This window comes from Pristiophorus japonicus, chromosome 6, assembly GCF_044704955.1.
Source record: "Pristiophorus japonicus isolate sPriJap1 chromosome 6, sPriJap1.hap1, whole genome shotgun sequence".
NCBI lineage: Eukaryota > Metazoa > Chordata > Chondrichthyes > Pristiophoridae > Pristiophorus > Pristiophorus japonicus.
The window spans coordinates 130,121,806-130,147,745 of record NC_091982.1 but is presented as its reverse complement, the minus strand read 5'-3'; the positions used below and the strand labels follow the sequence as shown (position 1 = coordinate 130,147,745).

Below are 25,940 nucleotides of genomic sequence, written 5' to 3'. Positions count from 1 at the left end.
TATATCACTATATACACTATCCCGATATCAATATATACACTATCGCTATATACACTATCCCACTATCACTGTATGCATTTTCAAACTATCACTGTACACACTATCCCACTATATCTAGATACACTATCCCACTATCACTAAATACACTATCTCACTCTCACTATATACACAATCCCACTTTCAATGTATAAATGTTCCAACTATCACTAAATACACTATCCCGCAAACCCGATATACACTATCCCACTTTCACTATACACAATATCCCACTATCACTATATACACTATCCCACTATCACTGTACACACTATCCCACTATCACTATATACACTATCCCAATATCACTATATACACTATTCCACTATCACTGGACACACTATCCCGCTATCACTATATACACTATCCCACTATCACTATATACACTATCCCACTATCACTATATACACTATCCCCTCCCACTATCACTATATACACTATCCCACTATCACTATATACACTATCCCACTATCACTATATACACTATCCCGCTATCACCATATACACTATCCCACTATCACTATATACACTATCCCACTATCACTGTACACACTATCCCACTATCACTATATACACTATCTCACTATCACTATATACACAATCCCACTGTCACTATATACATTTTCCCACGATCACTATACACACTATCCCACTATCACTATATACACTATCCCAATATCACTATATACACTATCCCACTATCACTATATACACTATCCCGCTATCACTATATATACTATCCCGCTATCAGTGTATACTCTATCCCACTATCGCTATCACACTATCCCATTATCACTATATACACTATCCTACTATCACTATGCACACTATCCCACTTTCAATATATGCATTTTCAAACTATCACTGTACACACTATCCCACTATATCTAGATACACTATCCCACTATCACTAAATACACTATCTCACTCTCACTATATACACAATCCCACTTTCAATGTATAAATGTTCCAACTATCACTAAATACACTATCCCGCAATCCCGATATACACTATCCCACTTTCACTATACACAATATCCCACTATCACTATATACACTATCCCACTATCACTGTACACACTATCCCACTATCACTATATACACTATCCCAATATCACTATATACACTATCCCACTATCACTGGACACACTATCCCGCTATCACTATATACACTATCCCACTATCACTATATACACTATCCCACTATCACTATATACACTATCACTATATACACTGTCCCACTATCACTATATGCTCTATCCCACTGTCACTATATCCACTAACCCGCTATCACTATATACACTATCCCACTATCACTATATACACTATCCCACTATCACTATATACACTATCCCGCTATCACCATATACACTATCCCACTATCACTATATACACTATCCCACTATCACTATATACACTATCCCGCTATCACCATATACACTATCCCACTATCACTATATACACTATCCCACTTTCACTATACACAATATCCCACTATCACTATATACACTATCCCACTATCACTGTACACACTATCCCACTATCACTATATACACTATCCCAATATCACTATATACACTATCCCACTATCACTGGACACACTATCCCACTATCACTATATACACTATCCCACTATCACTATATACACTATCCTACTATCACTATATACACTATCCCCTCCCACTATCACTATATACACTGTCCCACTATCACTATATGCTCTATCCCACTGTCACTATATCCACTAACCCGCTATCACTATATACACGATCCCACTATCACTATATACACTATCCCACTATCACTATATACACTATCCCGCTATCACCATATACACTATCCCACTATCACTATATACACTATCCCACTATCACTGTACACACTATCCCACTATCACTATATACACTATCTCACTATCACTATATACACAATCCCACTGTCACTATATACATTTTCCCACGATCACTATACACACTATCCCACTATCACTATATACACTATCCCAATATCACTATATACACTATCCCACTATCACTTTATACACTATCCCACTATCACCAGACACACTATCCCAATATCATTATATACACTATCCCACTATCACTATACACACTATCCCTATATCACTATATACACTATCCCGATATCAATATATACACTATCCCACTATCACCAGACACACTATTCCACAATCATTATATACACTATCCCACTATCACTCGACACACTATCCCTATATCACTATATACACTATCTCTATATCACTATATACACTATCGCTATATACACTATCCCACTATCACTATATACACAATCCCACTATCACTGTACACACTATCCCACTATCACTATATACACTATCCCAATATCACTATATACACTATTCCACTATCACTGGACACACTATCCCGCTATCACTATATACACTATCCCACTATCACTATATACACTATCCCACTATCACTATATACACTATCCCCTCCCACTATCACTATATACACTATCCCACTATCACTATATACACTATCCCACTATCACTATATACACTATCCCGCTATCACCATATACACTATCCCACTATCACTATATACACTATCCCACTATCACTGTACACACTATCCCACTATCACTATATACACTATCTCACTATCACTATATACACAATCCCACTGTCACTATATACATTTTCCCACGATCACTATACACACTATCCCACTATCACTATATACACTATCCCAATATCACTATATACACTATCCCACTATCACTATATACACTATCCCGCTATCACTATATATACTATCCCGCTATCAGTGTATACTCTATCCCACTATCGCTATCACACTATCCCATTATCACTATATACACTATCCCACTATCACTATATACACTATCCCACTATCACTATGCGCACTATCCCACTATCACTATATGCATTTTCAAACTATCACTGTACACACTATCCCACTATATCTAGATACACTATCCCACTATCACTAAATACACTATCTCACTCTCACTATATACACAATCCCACTTTCAATGTATAAATGTTCCAACTATCACTAAATACACTATCCCGCAATCCCGATATACACTATCCCACTTTCACTATACACAATATCCCACTATCACTATATACACTATCCCACTATCACTGTACACACTATCCCACTATCACTATATACACTATCCCAATATCACTATATACACTATCCCACTATCACTGGACACACTATCCCGCTATCACTATATACACTATCCCACTATCACTATATACACTATCCCACTATCACTATATACACTATCACTATATACACTGTCCCACTATCACTATATGCTCTATCCCACTGTCACTATATCCACTAACCCGCTATCACTATATACACTATCCCACTATCACTATATACACTATCCCACTATCACTATATACACTATCCCGCTATCACCATATACACTATCCCACTATCACTATATACACTATCCCACTATCACTATATACACTATCCCGCTATCACCATATACACTATCCCACTATCACTATATACACTATCCCACTTTCACTATACACAATATCCCACTATCACTATATACACTATCCCACTATCACTGTACACACTATCCCACTATCACTATATACACTATCCCAATATCACTATATACACTATCCCACTATCACTGGACACACTATCCCACTATCACTATATACACTATCCCACTATCACTATATACACTATCCTACTATCACTATATACACTATCCCCTCCCACTATCACTATATACACTGTCCCACTATCACTATATGCTCTATCCCACTGTCACTATATCCACTAACCCGCTATCACTATATACACGATCCCACTATCACTATATACACTATCCCACTATCACTATATACACTATCCCGCTATCACCATATACACTATCCCACTATCACTATATACACTATCCCACTATCACTGTACACACTATCCCACTATCACTATATACACTATCTCACTATCACTATATACACAATCCCACTGTCACTATATACATTTTCCCACGATCACTATACACACTATCCCACTATCACTATATACACTATCCCAATATCACTATATACACTATCCCACTATCACTTTATACACTATCCCACTATCACCAGACACACTATCCCAATATCATTATATACACTATCCCACTATCACTATACACACTATCCCTATATCACTATATACACTATCCCGATATCAATATATACACTATCCCACTATCACCAGACACACTATTCCACAATCATTATATACACTATCCCACTATCACTCGACACACTATCCCTATATCACCATATACACTATCTCTATATCACTATATACACTATCGCTATATACACTATCCCACTATCACTATATACACAATCCCACTATCACTATATACATTTTCCCACTATCACTATATACACTATCTCACTATCACTATATACACAATCCCACTATCACTATATACATTTTCCCACTATCACTATACATACTATCCCACTATCACTATATGCACTATCTCACTATCACTCTATACACTGTCCCAATATCACTATATACACTATCCCACTATCAGTATATACACTGTCCCAATATCACTATATCCCCTATCCCACTATCACTATATACCCTATCCCACTATCACTGTATACACTATCCCACTATCACTGTACACACTATCCCACTATCAATATATACACTATCCCAATATCACTATATACACTATCCCACTATCACTGTATACACTATCCCACTATCACTATATAGACTATTCCACTATCATTATATACACTATCCCACTCTCACTATATGCACTATCCCACTATCACTATACACACTATCCCACTATCATAAATACACTATCCCACTATCACTATACACACTATCCCTATATCACGATATACACTATCCCACTATCAATATATACACTATCCCACTGTCACTATATACACTGTCCCACTATCACTATACACACTATCCCTATATCACTATATACACTATCCCTATATCACTATATACACTATCGCTATATACACTATCCCACTATCACTATGCGCACTATCCCACTATCACTGTATGCATTTTCAAACTATCACTGTACACACTATCCCATTATCACTAGATACACTATCCCACTATCACTATATACACCATCTCACTATCACTATATACACAATCCCACATTCAATATATAAATGTTCCAACTATCACTATGTACACTATCCCGCTATCCCGATATACACTATCCCACTTTCACTATACACAATATCCCACTATCACTATATACACTATCCCACTATCACTGTACGCACTATCCCACTATCAGTATATGCATTTTCCCACTATCACTGTACACACTATCCCACTATCACTAGATACACTTTCCCACTATCACTATATACACTATCCCACTATCACTATATACACTATCCCACTATCACTAGATACATTTTCCCACTATCACTATATACACTATCTCACTATCACTATATACACAATCCCACTATCACTATATACATTTTCCCACTATCACTATACATACTATCCCACTATCACTATATGCACTATCTCACTATCACTATATACACTGTCCCAATATCACTATATACACTATCCCACTATCAGTATATACACTGTCCCAATATCACTATATCCCCTATCCCACTATCACTATATACCCTATCCCACTATCACTGTATACACTATCCCACTATCACTGTACACACTATCCCACTATCAATAGATACACTATCCCAATATCACTATATACACTATCCCACTATCACTGTATACACTATCCCACTATCACTATATAGACTATTCCACTATCATTATATACACTATCCCACTCTCACTATATACACTATCCCACTATCACTATATACACTATCCCACTATCATAAATACACTATCCCACTATCACTATACACACTATCCCTATATCACGATATACACTATCCCACTACCAATATATACACTATCCCACTATCACTATATACACTGTCCCACTATCACTATACACACTATCCCTATATCACTATATGCACTATCCCTATATCACTATATACACTATCGCTATATACACTATCCCACTATCACTATGCGCACTATCCCACTTTCACTGTATGCATTTTCAAACTATCACTGTACACACTATCCCATTCTCACTAGATACACTATCCCACTATCACTATATACACCATCTCACTATCACTATATACACAATCCCACATTCAATTTATAAATGTTCCAACTATCACTATGTACACTATCCCGCTATCCCGATATACACTATCCCACTTTCACTATACACAATATCCCACTATCACTATATACACTATCCCACTCTCACTGTACACACTATCCCACTATCACTATATACACTATCCCAATATCACTATCTACACTATCCCACTATCAGTATATACACTTTCCCACTATCACTATATACACTATCCCACTATCACTATATACACTGTCCCATTATCACTATGTACACTATCCCGCTATCCCGATATACACTATCCCACTTTCACTATACACAATATCCCACTATCACTATATACACTATCCCACTATCACTGTACGCACTATCCCACTATCAGTATATGCATTTTCCCACTATCACTGTACACACTATCCCACTATCACTAGATACACTTTCCCACTATCACTATATACACTATCCCACTATCACTATATACACTATCCCACTATCACTATGCGCACTATCCCACTATCACTATATGCATTTTCAAACTATCACTGTACACACTATCCCACTATATCTAGATACACTATCCCACTATCACTAAATACACTATCTCACCCTCACTATATGCACAATCCCACTTTCAATATATAAATGTTCCAACTATCACTAAATACACTATCCCGCAATCCCGATATACACTATCCCACTTTCACTATACACAATATCCCACTATCACGATATACACTATCCCACTATCACTGTACACACTATCCCACTATCACTATATACACTATCCCAATATCACTATATACACTTTCCCACTATCACTGGACACACTATCCCAATATCACTATCTAAACTATCCCACTATCAGTATATACACTATCCCAATATCACTATATACTCTATCCCACTATCACTATATACACTATCCCACTATCACTGTTCACACTATCCCACTATCACTATATACACTATCCCGCTATCACTATATACACCAACCCCTCCCACTATCACTATATACACTGTCCCACTATCACTATATACACTATCCCACTATCACTATATACACTATCCCACTATCACTATGTACACTATCCCACTATCACCATATACACTAACCCACTATCACTATATACAGTATCCCACTATCACTACTTATACTATCCCACTATCACTATATACACTATCCCACTATCACTAGATACACTATCCCACTATCACTATATACAGTATCCCACTATCACTATATACACTATCCCACTATCACTAGATACACTATCCCACTATCAATATATACACGATCCCAATATCACTATATACACTATCCCACCATCACTATATACATTCTCCCACTATCACTATATACACTATCCCACTCTCACTAGATACACTATCCCACTATCACTAGATACACTATCCCACTATCACTATACACGCTATCCCACGATCACTCTATACACTATCCCACTATCACTGTATACGCTATCCCACTATCACTATATACACTATCCCACTATCACTATATACACTATCCCGCTATCACTATATACACTATCCCGCTATCACTATATACACGATCCCCTCCCACTATCACAATATACACTATCCCACTATCACTATATACACTATCCCACTATCACTATATACACTATCCCGCTATCACTATATACACTATCCCCTCCCACTATCACTATATACACTGTCCCACTATCACTATATACACTATCCCACTATCACTATATACACTATCCCACTATCACTCTATACACGATCCCACTATCACTGTATACGCTATCCCACTATCACTATATACACTATCCCGCTATCACTATATACACTATCCCCTCCCACTATCACTATATACACTATCCCACTATCACTATATACATTCTCCCACTATCACTATATACACTATCCCACTATCACTATATACACTATCCCACTATCACTCTATACACGATCCCACTATCACTGTATACGCTATCCCACTATCACTATATACACTATCCCGCTATCACTATATACACTATCCCCTCCCACTATCACTATATACACTATCCCACCATCACTATATACATTCTCCCACTATCACTATATACACTATCCCACTCTCACTAGATACACTATCCCACTATCACTAGATACACTATCCCACTATCACTATACACGCTATCCCACGATCACTCTATACACTATCCCACTATCACTGTATACGCTATCCCACTATCACTATATACACTATCCCACTATCACTATATACACTATCCCGCTATCACTATATACACTATCCCGCTATCACTATATACACGATCCCCTCCCACTATCACAATATACACTATCCCACTATCACTATATACACTATCCCACTATCACTATATACACTATCCCGCTATCACTATATACACTATCCCCTCCCACTATCACTATATACACTGTCCCACTATCACTATATACACTATCCCACTATCACTATATACACTATCCCACTATCACTCTATACACGATCCCACTATCACTGTATACGCTATCCCACTATCACTATATACACTATCCCGCTATCACTATATACACTATCCCCTCCCACTATCACTATATACACTATCCCACTATCACTATATACACTATCCCGCTATCACTATATACACTATCCCCTCCCACTATCACTATATACACTATCCCACTATCACTATATACACTATCCCACTATCACTATATACACTATCCCCTCCCACTATCACTATATACACTATCCCACTATCACTATATACACTATCCCACTATCACCATATACACTATCCCACTATCACTATATACAGTATCCCACTATCACTACTTATACTATCCCACTATCACTATATACACTATCCCACTATCACTAGATACACTATCCCACTATCACTAGATACACTATCCCACTATCACTATATACACTATCCCACTATCACTAGATACACTATCCCACTATCAATATATACACGATCCCAATATCACTATATACACTATCCCACTATCACTATATACATTCTCCCACTATCACTATATACACTATCCCACTATCACTGTACGCACTATCCCACTATCAGTACATGCATTTTCCCACTATCACTGTACACACTATCCCACTATCACTAGATACACTTTCCCACTATCACTATATACATTATCCCACTATCACTAGATACATTTTCCCACTATCACTATATACACTATCTCACTATCACTATATACACAATCCCACTATCACTATATACATTTTCCAACTATCACTATACATACTATCCCACTATCACTATATACACTATCCCACTATCACTGTATACACTATCCCACTATCACTGTACACACTATCCCACTATCAATATATACACTACCCCAATATCACTATATACACTATCCCACTATCACTATATACACTATCCCACTATCACTGTATACACTATCCCACTATCACTGTATACACTATCCCACGATCACTATATACACTATCCCGCTATCACTATATATACTATCCCGCTATCAGTGTACACTCTATCCCACTATCGCTATATACACTATATTATTATCACTATATACACTATCCTACTATCACTATGCACACTATCCCACTTTCAATATATGCATTTTCAAGCTATCACTGTACACACTATCCCACTATATCTAGATACACTATCCCACTATCACTAAATACACTATCTCACTCTCACTATATACACAATCCCACTTTCAATGTATAAATGTTCCAACTATCACTAAATACACTATCCCGCAATCCCGATATACACTATCCCACTTTCACTATACACAATATCCCACTATCACTATATACACTATCCCACTATCACTGTACACACTATCCCACTATCACTATATACACTATCCCAATATCACTATATACACTATCCCACTATCACTGGACACACTATCCCGCTATCACTATATACACTGTCCCACTATCACTATATGCTCTATCCCACTGTCACTATATCCACTAACCCGCTATCACTATATACACTATCCCACTATCACTATATACACTATCCCACTATCACTATATACACTATCCCGCTATCACCATATACACTATCCCACTATCACTATATACACTATCCCACTATCACTGTACACACTATCCCACTATCACTATATACACTATCTCACGATCACTATATACACAATCCCACTGTCACTATATACATTGTCCCACGATCACTATACATACTATCCCACTATCACTGTATACACTATCCCAATATCACTATATACACTATCCCACTATCACTATATACACTATCCCACTATCACTAGACACACTATCCCACTATCATTATATACACTATCCCACTATCACTATACACACTATCCCTATATCACTATATACACTATCCCGATATCAATATATACACTATCGCTATATACACTATCCCACTATCACAATGCGCACTATCCCTATATCACTATATACACTATCCCACTATCGCTATATACACTATCCCACTATCACTATATACACTATTCCACAATCATTATATACACTACCCCACTATCACTCGACACACTATCCCTATATCACTATATACACTATCCCGATATCAATATATACACTATCGCTATATACACTATCCCACTATCACTGTATGCATTTTCAAACTATCACTGTACACACTATCCCACTATATCTAGATACACTATCCCACTATCACTAAATACACTATCTCACTCTCACTATATACACAATCCCACTTTCAATGTATAAATGTTCCAACTATCACTAAATACACTATCCCGCAAACCCGATATACACTATCCCACTTTCACTATACACAATATCCCACTATCACTATATACACTATCCCACTATCACTGTACACACTATCCCACTATCACTATATACACTATCCCAATATCACTATATACACTATTCCACTATCACTGGACACACTATCCCGCTATCACTATATACACTATCCCACTATCACTATATACACTATCCCACTATCACTATATACACTATCCCCTCCCACTATCACTATATACACTATCCCACTATCACTATATACACTATCCCACTATCACTATATACACTATCCCGCTATCACCATATACACTATCCCACTATCACTATATACACTATCCCACTATCACTGTACACACTATCCCACTATCACTATATACACTATCTCACTATCACTATATACACAATCCCACTGTCACTATATACATTTTCCCACGATCACTATACACACTATCCCACTATCACTATATACACTATCCCAATATCACTATATACACTATCCCACTATCACTATATACACTATCCCGCTATCACTATATATACTATCCCGCTATCAGTGTATACTCTATCCCACTATCGCTATCACACTATCCCATTATCACTATATACACTATCCTACTATCACTATGCACACTATCCCACTTTCAATATATGCATTTTCAAACTATCACTGTACACACTATCCCACTATATCTAGATACACTATCCCACTATCACTAAATACACTATCTCACTCTCACTATATACACAATCCCACTTTCAATGTATAAATGTTCCAACTATCACTAAATACACTATCCCGCAATCCCGATATACACTATCCCACTTTCACTATACACAATATCCCACTATCACTATATACACTATCCCACTATCACTGTACACACTATCCCACTATCACTATATACACTATCCCAATATCACTATATACACTATCCCACTATCACTGGACACACTATCCCGCTATCACTATATACACTATCCCACTATCACTATATACACTATCCCACTATCACTATATACACTATCACTATATACACTGTCCCACTATCACTATATGCTCTATCCCACTGTCACTATATCCACTAACCCGCTATCACTATATACACTATCCCACTATCACTATATACACTATCCCGCTATCACCATATACACTATCCCACTATCACTATATACACTATCCCACTATCACTATATACACTATCCCGCTATCACCATATACACTATCCCACTATCACTATATACACTATCCCACTATCACTGTACACACTATCCCACTTTCACTATACACAATATCCCACTATCACTATATACACTATCCCACTATCACTGTACACACTATCCCACTATCACTATATACACTATCCCAATATCACTATATACACTATCCCACTATCACTGGACACACTATCCCACTATCACTATATACACTATCCCACTATCACTATATACACTATCCTACTATCACTATATACACTATCCCCTCCCACTATCACTATATACACTGTCCCACTATCACTATATGCTCTATCCCACTGTCACTATATCCACTAACCCGCTATCACTATATACACGATCCCACTATCACTATATACACTATCCCACTATCACTATATACACTATCCCGCTATCACCATATACACTATCCCACTATCACTATATACACTATCCCACTATCACTGTACACACTATCCCACTATCACTATATACACTATCTCACTATCACTATATACACAATCCCACTGTCACTATATACATTTTCCCACGATCACTATACACACTATCCCACTATCACTATATACACTATCCCAATATCACTATATACACTATCCCACTATCACTTTATACACTATCCCACTATCACCAGACACACTATCCCAATATCATTATATACACTATCCCACTATCACTATACACACTATCCCTATATCACTATATACACTATCCCGATATCAATATATACACTATCCCACTATCACCAGACACACTATTCCACAATCATTATATACACTATCCCACTATCACTCGACACACTATCCCTATATCACTATATACACTATCTCTATATCACTATATACACTATCGCTATATACACTATCCCACTATCACTATATACACAATCCCACTATCACTATATACATTTTCCCACTATCACTATATACACTATCTCACTATCACTATATACACAATCCCACTATCACTATATACATTTTCCCACTATCACTATACATACTATCCCACTATCACTATATGCACTATCTCACTATCACTCTATACACTGTCCCAATATCACTATATACACTATCCCACTATCAGTATATACACTGTCCCAATATCACTATATCCCCTATCCCACTATCACTATATACCCTATCCCACTATCACTGTATACACTATCCCACTATCACTGTACACACTATCCCACTATCAATATATACACTATCCCAATATCACTATATACACTATCCCACTATCACTGTATACACTATCCCACTATCACTATATAGACTATTCCACTATCATTATATACACTATCCCACTCTCACTATATGCACTATCCCACTATCACTATACACACTATCCCACTATCATAAATACACTATCCCACTATCACTATACACACTATCCCTATATCACGATATACACTATCCCACTATCAATATATACACTATCCCACTGTCACTATATACACTGTCCCACTATCACTATACACACTATCCCTATATCACTATATACACTATCCCTATATCACTATATACACTATCGCTATATACACTATCCCACTATCACTATGCGCACTATCCCACTATCACTGTATGCATTTTCAAACTATCACTGTACACACTATCCCATTATCACTAGATACACTATCCCACTATCACTATATACACCATCTCACTATCACTATATACACAATCCCACATTCAATATATAAATGTTCCAACTATCACTATGTACACTATCCCGCTATCCCGATATACACTATCCCACTTTCACTATACACAATATCCCACTATCACTATATACACTATCCCACTATCACTGTACGCACTATCCCACTATCAGTATATGCATTTTCCCACTATCACTGTACACACTATCCCACTATCACTAGATACACTTTCCCACTATCACTATATACACTATCCCACTATCACTATATACACTATCCCACTATCACTAGATACATTTTCCCACTATCACTATATACACTATCTCACTATCACTATATACACAATCCCACTATCACTATATACATTTTCCCACTATCACTATACATACTATCCCACTATCACTATATGCACTATCTCACTATCACTATATACACTGTCCCAATATCACTATATACACTATCCCACTATCAGTATATACACTGTCCCAATATCACTATATCCCCTATCCCACTATCACTATATACCCTATCCCACTATCACTGTATACACTATCCCACTATCACTGTACACACTATCCCACTATCAATAGATACACTATCCCAATATCACTATATACACTATCCCACTATCACTGTATACACTATCCCACTATCACTATATAGACTATTCCACTATCATTATATACACTATCCCACTCTCACTATATACACTATCCCACTATCACTATATACACTATCCCACTATCATAAATACACTATCCCACTATCACTATACACACTATCCCTATATCACGATATACACTATCCCACTACCAATATATACACTATCCCACTATCACTATATACACTGTCCCACTATCACTATACACACTATCCCTATATCACTATATGCACTATCCCTATATCACTATATACACTATCGCTATATACACTATCCCACTATCACTATGCGCACTATCCCACTTTCACTGTATGCATTTTCAAACTATCACTGTACACACTATCCCATTCTCACTAGATACACTATCCCACTATCACTATATACACCATCTCACTATCACTATATACACAATCCCACATTCAATTTATAAATGTTCCAACTATCACTATGTACACTATCCCGCTATCCCGATATACACTATCCCACTTTCACTATACACAATATCCCACTATCACTATATACACTATCCCACTCTCACTGTACACACTATCCCACTATCACTATATACACTATCCCAATATCACTATCTACACTATCCCACTATCAGTATATACACTTTCCCACTATCACTATATACACTATCCCACTATCACTATATACACTGTCCCATTATCACTATGTACACTATCCCGCTATCCCGATATACACTATCCCACTTTCACTATACACAATATCCCACTATCACTATATACACTATCCCACTATCACTGTACGCACTATCCCACTATCAGTATATGCATTTTCCCACTATCACTGTACACACTATCCCACTATCACTAGATACACTTTCCCACTATCACTATATACACTATCCCACTATCACTATATACACTATCCCACTATCACTATGCGCACTATCCCACTATCACTATATGCATTTTCAAACTATCACTGTACACACTATCCCACTATATCTAGATACACTATCCCACTATCACTAAATACACTATCTCACCCTCACTATATGCACAATCCCACTTTCAATATATAAATGTTCCAACTATCACTAAATACACTATCCCGCAATCCCGATATACACTATCCCACTTTCACTATACACAATATCCCACTATCACGATATACACTATCCCACTATCACTGTACACACTATCCCACTATCACTATATACACTATCCCAATATCACTATATACACTTTCCCACTATCACTGGACACACTATCCCAATATCACTATCTAAACTATCCCACTATCAGTATATACACTATCCCAATATCACTATATACTCTATCCCACTATCACTATATACACTATCCCACTATCACTGTTCACACTATCCCACTATCACTATATACACTATCCCGCTATCACTATATACACCAACCCCTCCCACTATCACTATATACACTGTCCCACTATCACTATATACACTATCCCACTATCACTATATACACTATCCCACTATCACTATGTACACTATCCCACTATCACCATATACACTATCCCACTATCACTATATACAGTATCCCACTATCACTACTTATACTATCCCACTATCACTATATACACTATCCCACTATCACTAGATACACTATCCCACTATCACTATATACAGTATCCCACTATCACTATATACACTATCCCACTATCACTAGATACACTATCCCACTATCAATATATACACGATCCCAATATCACTATATACACTATCCCACCATCACTATATACATTCTCCCACTATCACTATATACACTATCCCACTCTCACTAGATACACTATCCCACTATCACTAGATACACTATCCCACTATCACTATACACGCTATCCCACGATCACTCTATACACTATCCCACTATCACTGTATACGCTATCCCACTATCACTATATACACTATCCCACTATCACTATATACACTATCCCGCTATCACTATATACACTATCCCGCTATCACTATATACACTATCCCCTCCCACTATCACTATATACACTATCCCACTATCACTATATACACTATCCCACTATCACTATATACACTATCCCGCTATCACTATATACACTATCCCCTCCCACTATCACTATATACACTGTCCCACTATCACTATATACACTATCCCACTATCACTATATACACTATCCCACTATCACTCTATACACGATCCCACTATCACTGTATACGCTATCCCACTATCACTATATACACTATCCCGCTATCACTATATACACTATCCCGCTATCACTATATACACTATCCCCTCCCACTATCACCATATACACTATCCCACTATCACTATATACACTATCCCACTATCACTCTATACACGATCCCACTATCACTGTATACGCTATCCCACTATCACTATATACACTATCCCACTATCACTATATACACTATCCCGCTATCACTATATACACTATCCCCTCCCACTATCACTATATACACTATCCCACTATCACTATATACACTATCCCCTCCCACTATCACTATATACACTATCCCACTATCACTATATACACTATCCCACTATCACCATATACACTATCCCACTATCACTATATACAGTATCCCACTATCACTACTTATACTATCCCACTATCACTATATACACTATCCCACTATCACTAGATACACTATCCCACTATCACTAGATACACTATCCCACTATCACTATATACACTATCCCACTATCACTAGATACACTATCCCACTATCAATATATACACGATCCCAATATCACTATATACACTATCCCACTATCACTATATACATTCTCCCACTATCACTATATACACTATCCCACTCTCACTATATACACTATCCCACTATCACTAGATACACTATCCCACTATCACTATACACGCTATCCCACGATCACTCTATACACTATCCCACTATCACTGTATACGCTATCCCACTATTACTATATACACTATCCCACTATCACTGTATACGCTATCCCACTATCACTATATACACTATCCCACTATCACTATATACACTATCCCGCTATCACTATATACACTATCCCGCTATCACTATATACACTATCCCCTCCCACTATCACTGTATACACTATCCCACTATCACTATATACACTATCCCACTATCACTATATACACTATCCCGCTATCACTATATACACTATCCCCTCCCACTATCACTATATACACTGTCCCACTATCACTATATACACTATCCCACTATCACTATATACACTATCCCACTATCACTCTATACACGATCCCACTATCACTGTATACGCTATCCCACTATCACTATATACACTATCCCGCTATCACTATATACACTATCCCCTCCCACTATCACTATATACACTATCCCACTATCACTATATACACTATCCCGCTATCACTATATACACTATCCCCTCCCACTATCACTATATACACTGTCCCACTATCACTATATACACTATCCCACTATCACTATATACACTATCCCACTATCACTCTATACACGATCCCACTATCACTGTATACACTATCCCACTATCACTATATACACTATCCCCTCCCACTATCACTATATACACTATCCCACTATCACTCTATACACGATCCCACTATCACTGTATACGCTATCCCACTATCACTATATACACTATCTCGCTATCACTATATACACTATCCCCTCCCACTATCACTATATACACTATCCCACTATCACTATATACACTATCCCGCTATCACTATATACACTATCCCCTCCCACTATCACTATATACACTGTCCCACTATCACTATATACACTATCCCACTATCACTATATACACTATCCCACTATCACTCTATACACGATCCCACTATCACTGTATACGCTATCCCACTATCACTATATACACTATCTCGCTATCACTATATACACTATCCCCTCCCAATCACTATATACACTATCCCACTATCACTATATACACTATCCCGCTATCACTATATACACTATCCCCTCCCACTATCACTATATACACTATCCCGCTATCACTATATACACTATCCCCTCCCACTATCACTATATACACTGTCCCACTATCACTATATACACTATCCCACTATCACTATATACACTATCCCACTATCACTGTATACACTATCCCACTATCACTGTATACACTATCCCACTATCACTATATACACTATCCCACTATCACTATATACACTATCCCACTATCACTCTATACACGATCCCACTATCACTGTATACGCTATCCCACTATCACTATATACACTATCCCGCTATCACTATATACACTATCCCCTCCCACTATCACTATATACACTATCCCACTATCACTATATACACTATCCCCTCCCACTATCACTATATACACTATCCCGCTATCACTATATACACTATCCCCTCCCACTATCACTATATACACTATCCCACTATCACTGTATACACTATCCCACTATCACTATATACACTATCCCACTATCACTGTATACACTATCCCACTATCACTATATACACTATCCCACTATCACTGTATACACTATCCCACTATCACTATATACACTATCCCACTGTCACTGTATACACTATCCCACTATCACTATATACACTATCCCACCATCACTATATACACTATCCCACTATCACTATATACACTATCCCACCATCACTATATACACTATCCCACCATCACTATATACACTATCCCACTATCACTATATACACTATCCCCTCCCACTATCACTATATACACTATCCCGCTATCACTATATACACTATCCCACTATCACTATATACACTATCCCCTCCCACTATCACTATATACACTATCCCGCTATCACTATATACACTATCCCCTCCCACTATCACTATATACACTATCCCGCTATCACTATATACACTATCCCACTATCACTCTATACACGATCCCACTATCACTGTATACACTATCCCACCATCACTATATACTCTATCACTATCTATCCTACAATGCCCCATGCTGAACGTGACCCTGAGCTGCTAAGTGTGTTGTTTGAATGTGAGGTTGTTCGGCTCCAAATTGACTCGCGGCTGGAATGCCCTCCCTTCAATAGGCATATCACATTTGTCCGATGTACTGTTAGACACCTGATGATAACGAGAGTATGTTACACCTTAAACCCAAATGAATGGTTAGCCGAGGTTATCGGAGGAAAACCACAGAGACAAACCTGTTCTGAGTCTGACAAATATATCGAGAATATATATCGCATCGGAAATGTAGTCGATCGTCAACCAAATGGTGAGATGGTTTATCTGGAGACTGTCAAAGCAGGCCCTGTGAAAAAAAAACCACAGGTAAACACACATGATCATAATCACAGGTAAACACACAGGTAAATGCAAACATTCATGCTCAAACATGCCAAATGATTGGAAACCTATGTATTATGTAAAATGAGAAAAAGCCGATTAAACACAAAATAAACGCAGACATGTGCAATCAAAAACGGAACTATGCAGAAAACCCAGATACAGACCCACAGAGAGACCCACAGACACAGACACAGACCCACAGAGAGACCCACAGACACAGACCCACAGACAGAGACCCTACAGACACAGACCCTGCAGACACAGACCCACAGAGAGACACAGACCCACAGACTCACAGACAAAGACCCACAGACACAGATCCACAGACTCACAGACACAGACCCACAGAGAGACACAGATCCACAGACTCACAGACACAGACCCACAGACACAGACCCACAGACACAGACCCACAGACACAGACCCACAGACTCACAGACACAGACCCACAGACACAGACCCACAGACTCACAGATCGTGAGACCAGACGAAAGCGGGGGTTGAAAAGGTGGTGGCAGCGCAGAGAGCCGGAGAGTGGGAGGAGCCAGGGTTCGGGTGGAGCCGGAGATTGGGAGGAGCCTGAGATCGGGAGGAGCCAGAGAGCGGGAGGAGCCATGGTTCGGGAAGAGCCGGGGATCGGGAGGAGCCGGGGATCGGGAGGAGCCGGAGAGCGGGAGGAACCAGGGTTGGGAAGAGCCAGGGATCGGGAGGAGCCGGGGATCGGGAGGAAACGGAGATCGGGAGGAGCTGGGGAGCGGGAGGAGCCGGAGATCAGGAGGAGATCGGGAGGAGTCGAGGATAGGTAAGAGCCGGGATCGGGAGGAGCCAGGGATCGGGAGGTGGAGCCGGAGATTGGGAGGAGCCGGAGATCGGGAGGAGCCGGAGAGCAGGAGGAGCCGGAGATCGGGAGGAGCCGGGGATCGGGAGGAGCCGGAGATTGGGAGGACCCGGGGATCGGGAGGAGATCAGGAGGGGATCGGGAGGAGCTGGAGATTGGGAGATGGAGCCGGGGATCGGGAGGAGCCGGAGATTGGGAGGACACGGGGATCGGGAGGAGATCAGGAGGGGATCGGGAGGAGCTGGAGATTGGGAGATGGAGCCGGGGATCGGGAGGAGCCGGAGATTGGGAGGACCCGGGGATCGGGAGGAGATCAGGAGGGGATCGGGAGGAGCTGGAGATTGGGAGATGGAGCCGGGGATCGGGAGGAGCCGGAGATTGGAAGGACACGGGGATCGGGAGGAGATCAGGAGGGGATCGGGAGGAGCTGGAGATTGGGAGATGGAGCCGGGGATCGGGAGGAGCCGGAGATTGGGAGGTAGAGCCGGGGATCGGGAGGAGCCGGGGGCTGGGGGGAGCAGGTGGTCGGTAGGAGCCAGGGGTCGGGAGGAGCCTGAAATTGGGAGGAGCCGGGGATCGGGAGGAGCCGGGGATCGGGAGGTGATCGGGAGGAGCTGGGGATCGGGAGGAGCCGGGGATCGGGAAGAGATTAGGAGGAGCCGGGGATCGCGAGGAGCCGGAGATCGGGAGGAGCCGGGGATCGGGAGGTGATCGGGAGGAGCTGGGGATCGGGAGGAGCCGGGGATCGGGAAGAGATTAGGAGGAGCCGGGGATCGCGAGGAGCCGGAGATCGGGAGGAGCCGGACAGCGGGAAGAGCCGGGGATCAGGAGGAGCCGGGGATTGGGAGGCAATCGCGAGGAGCTGGGGATTGGGAGGAGATCGGGAGGAGCCGGGGATCTGGAGGAGCCAGGGATCAGACAGAGATCGGGTGGAGATCCAGTGGATCTATCTGCAGCAGCGATAGGAGTAAGGGACAAAAAGTAAAAAGAATCAAAATCGAAGTGTGACATCACAGCCAAGCAGGTAAGTGATTGGCTGGTGGATTGCTGAGTACTTTTCTTTTCTTTAAATGTTGGGCATTTGTGTAAGTTAGGAATAAATAGATCAGTAATCTTTATTATCTAAAAAAACCCGAATTAATTCATTAATTAAATCGGCTGTTTGCTGAGTAGTGCCTGGGTGTGTTGTGCTAAGGTTTAGCGTTTAGTTCGACGTAATTGTTCCGAGTGTAACTAGAGGGATGGCAGGATAGCTCAGTCCCGTGGATTGCACATCCTGGGGCATGTGGGAAATCCTGGACACTTCGCGCAGCTGGGACGGCCATGTGTGCAGGAGGTGTCTCCAGCTGCACCAACTTGAGCTCCGTGTTTCGGAGCTTGAGCAGTGGCTGGAGTCACTGCAGTGCATCCATGAGACTGAGAGCTACGTGGATAGCACGTTTCTAGAGGTGATTCCCCCGCAGCTGAAGAGTGCAGGTAGAGAGGGAGTGGGTGACCATCAGACAGAAGAGGAGGACTAGGCAGGTAGTGCAGGAGTCCCCTAAGTCCATCTCGCTCTCCAACCGGTACTCTGTTCTGTGTACCGGTGAGGGTAATGGTGGCTCTGGGGATTGCAGCCGGGGCCAAGTCCACGGCACCACGGGTGGCTCAGCTGCACGGGGGGCGAGTAGGAAGAATGGAAGAGCTATAGTGGTAAGGGATTCAATAGTCAGGGGAGCAGACGTGACTCCAGGATGGATGTTGCCTCCCTGATGCCAGGGTCAAGGACGTCACCGAGCAGCTGCAGGGCATTCTGGGGAGAGAGAGTGAACAGCCAGAGGTCGTGGTCCATATCGGGACCAATGATATAGGTAGAAAGAGGGATGAGGTCCTGCAGGCAGAGTTTAGGGAGCTAGGAGAGAGATTAAAAAGCAGGACCTCAAAGGTAGTAATCTCCGGATCACTCCCGGTGCCATGAGCTAGTGAATACAGAAATAGGAGGATAGAGCAGATGGATACATAGCTGGAGAGATGGTGCAGGTGGGAGGGCTTTAGTTTCCTGAGGCATTGGGACTGCTTCTGGGGGAGGTGTGTGGAAATGTATTTTTATCTAAGCTGATACCATACGGTATTTGTGTGCCCTTTGCAATATATATATAAAAAAATGGAGTCCTGGTCCTTCCAGAACTTTCTGCATTTTAGCAGTCAGCTTGCATAAACAGCTAAACCTGGTTTGAGATGGCTGATGGCCATCAGACAGCTAGGAGACAAGTCATGCTGAGACAAGTACCCCCCCCCCCCCACCATGGTGCTCTCCTATTGTCTACATGACAAGAGTTCCATGTCAACCCACCCTTTTCTTCTAGACTCAAACCACCAGCCATTATCTCTTGTAGAGACCTCATCCATTTGATGCAAACAGATAAACTGACTAGGAAACTGAACAATCCTGACACAATGCAAGACAGGTAATAGCTCATTACCTCACTCTCATGGAGTAATGGCCGGCTGGCCAACTAATAACCCTGACAAAAGGAAATATCTGGAAACCATGTCAGGACAAGGATGTAGTAATTAACTTCACTGACTACGAGACAGAGCAATACACAGGGAGAGGCCATAACTTGGGTTTTACTGTATAAATATCTTGTGAAACTATACCATTTCGGAGGTGTTCACTTAGCCCTTGACTGAGTGTGACCTGCCCCTTGCTAGCAAGTAAATTAAGAAAGAAACTTCTGCCGGAGCTGTAAGTGTCGGAGTCATTCTTTTCAGAGGTCGAGATTTCGACAGTTACTTCTTGGAGGTTCCACCGAGATGCATACTCTCTGTCCTGTGAGTAAAACGGATACAAGAGGCATAGTGCCTCTCCAGTGAAAGGCTTCAGTGGCCAAAACAAGGTAAGCCATTTGCTCACAAGAGGTTTCTTCACTGTTGAATCACATATGTAATCTGTTGTCCACAGGGGAGGTACTGCAATCTACAAGACTCGACATTTAAAAGCTAAAGTTATGTTTTTATAACCACTTCTTTCTCAGCTCGCAAGCAGAAGAGAACGGGTTCTGAAAAAAATCTCGAAACAGCCCGGGGAAACATAGAAACATAGAAACATAGAAAATAGGTGCAGGAGTAGGCCATTCGGCCCTTCTAGCCTGCACCGCCATTCAATGAGTTCATGGCTGAACATGCAACTTCAGTACCCCATTCCTGCTTTCTCACCATACCCCTTGATTCCCCTAGTAGTAAGGACTTCATCTAACTCCTTTTTGAATATATTCAAGGTTTCAGTCGGTAAGGTAGAAACAGCGCTAGTCGATCGAAAAATGTTCCTGAAGGTTCTTATGTGATAAGATTAGAAAAAAAAAAGCGCTAATCGATCGAAGGTTCTTATGTGATAAGAGTTTTATTGTTATTAATTAGGAAAAGGTTCTTATGTGATAAGAGTAGGAAAAAAAAAGAGAAGCGCAATCGATCAAAGGTTCTTATGTGATAAGAGTTAGGGTATGGAACCATAAATTTTATCAGTTTTATAAGTTTTATTAGGATAAGTTAAGGACTCGGTCTGTAGTGGCGTACAACGCAGACTGAGAATTGATTATTTGTTTAGATTGATTATTTGTTTAGATAGAGTGTAAGGTTATGATTTGTGTACTCGCGTGAATATTGTTTGTCCTAGCTGTCCTTGTATTACTGTCGTGTGCAATACCTTTGTGCGACATTGCCATTAGAGAAATGGGAAGAGTCACGGGGAAAATTGTGATTCGGAAAAAAAAACAAGGATTGATTGAGAAAAGAAACAGTAACTGATTGATCAACTACGGTTGGTTCGTGCCAACATATCTCACACACCCAGACTGAGCCCGAATTAAGATCCTTTTCAGGCCACGTAACAACCAGGAGAAGTGGGCGTAGAGAACTCAGTTGGCCGAAAGGATTGTGAGATCAGAAACTGTGGAAAATCTTAATCATCCAGAATGGGGGCTGGAGCAAGTAAACCACCACCAAAAGGGACCCAGCCCATTTTATGCTCCAGAATTGTGGTCAGTCTTCAATTGACCACCTAAGAGAATGGGTAAAATGGACTAAGGGTGAAAACAGGCCATTTCCACCCGATGGTTCATTTAATTTAGAGAGAACAACATGTCTAGAGGAGTGTCTTATAAACAGAGATCCAGGTAGAAGAGGGAAAAAAAAAGGAAAGTAATAGAAAAGGCCTGGGTTCCGATTCTTCAAGCCCATGTAAAATTAACAGAGGAAGTAAATCATAAAAAAAAGAGAACCTGATAGTGACTTATGGATTTTTTAAAAAAGCTAGCCAAAAAAAAAGCTTTATTGAATGGAGAGAGACTTTCGTGAATGTCTTGTCTTTGAATGAGAGTGCTTCTGTGTTTTTTTTCTTGTGTCTGGAAACCTGTTTGGAAAGGTTGTGGAGCTGCCTGTTTGTTTTAGCTCCACCCACTTTTTCAAACAAAGTGAAGTTTTTTTAACCCTTCATAGTGTTGTCCTGTACGTGGGAAGTTTAAGACATTTTAAGTTAGAAGCGCAGGTGTGGATTTATTCGGATGAGAAGTTACGGAGCTAGGAAATGCACAAAGGATATGTTTGTTGAGACATGGTCCCGGTGGTTAAAAGTTGTAATGCCTTGGGAAGTTGTAATGCCTTTTTTTTAAAAAAAAGCCTTCGTGGGTCTCTCGAGGTGCAGGCTGGGGGAGTACACTCTCATTGTCCTTGGTGTAAAATCTTGGTACAAAAGCTTCTAGCTCAGTAAGAGGATTTGTTTTTTTTAGATAAAGAGTGGCAGTACAATATTTGAATTGGGATTTTGAGATATTTCAGGTGATCTCCTTGATCAACATTTTGGGTGTATTGGAAAAATCTTGGGTTTGGAAGCCTTTTAATAAAATTATAAAACAAATACTTTACATTCTGTGATCTGTGAATCACTATAAGCATAAATGAGAAGTCCGTGTAACACACCGATTCTTCCGGTTCAGAAGCTCAATAGTGATAAATGGAAGTTTGTCCAAGACCTACGAGCTGTGAATGAATCTACTATATTCTCACAATGCTTAGAGAAGTTGATTTGGAATGAGGTATCCCGGAATGCTTTCCAGAACCTTAAACAGTCCCTCACTTCAGCACCCGCCTTGGGATTACCAGATT

General features: G+C 40.0%; 1 protein-coding gene across 1 annotated transcript in view; it reads right to left on the bottom strand.

Moving 5' to 3' along the window:
• Positions 1-25,940, bottom strand: part of LOC139266176 (cyclic nucleotide-gated channel alpha-2-like) — a 223,676-nt gene that overhangs the window by 17,708 nt on the left and 180,028 nt on the right. Inside the window, exon 4 of the mRNA XM_070884010.1 lies at positions 19,816-19,922. Coding sequence (XP_070740111.1) covers positions 19,816-19,922 — 107 coding nt within the window. The remainder of the gene's footprint in view (positions 1-19,815; positions 19,923-25,940) is intronic.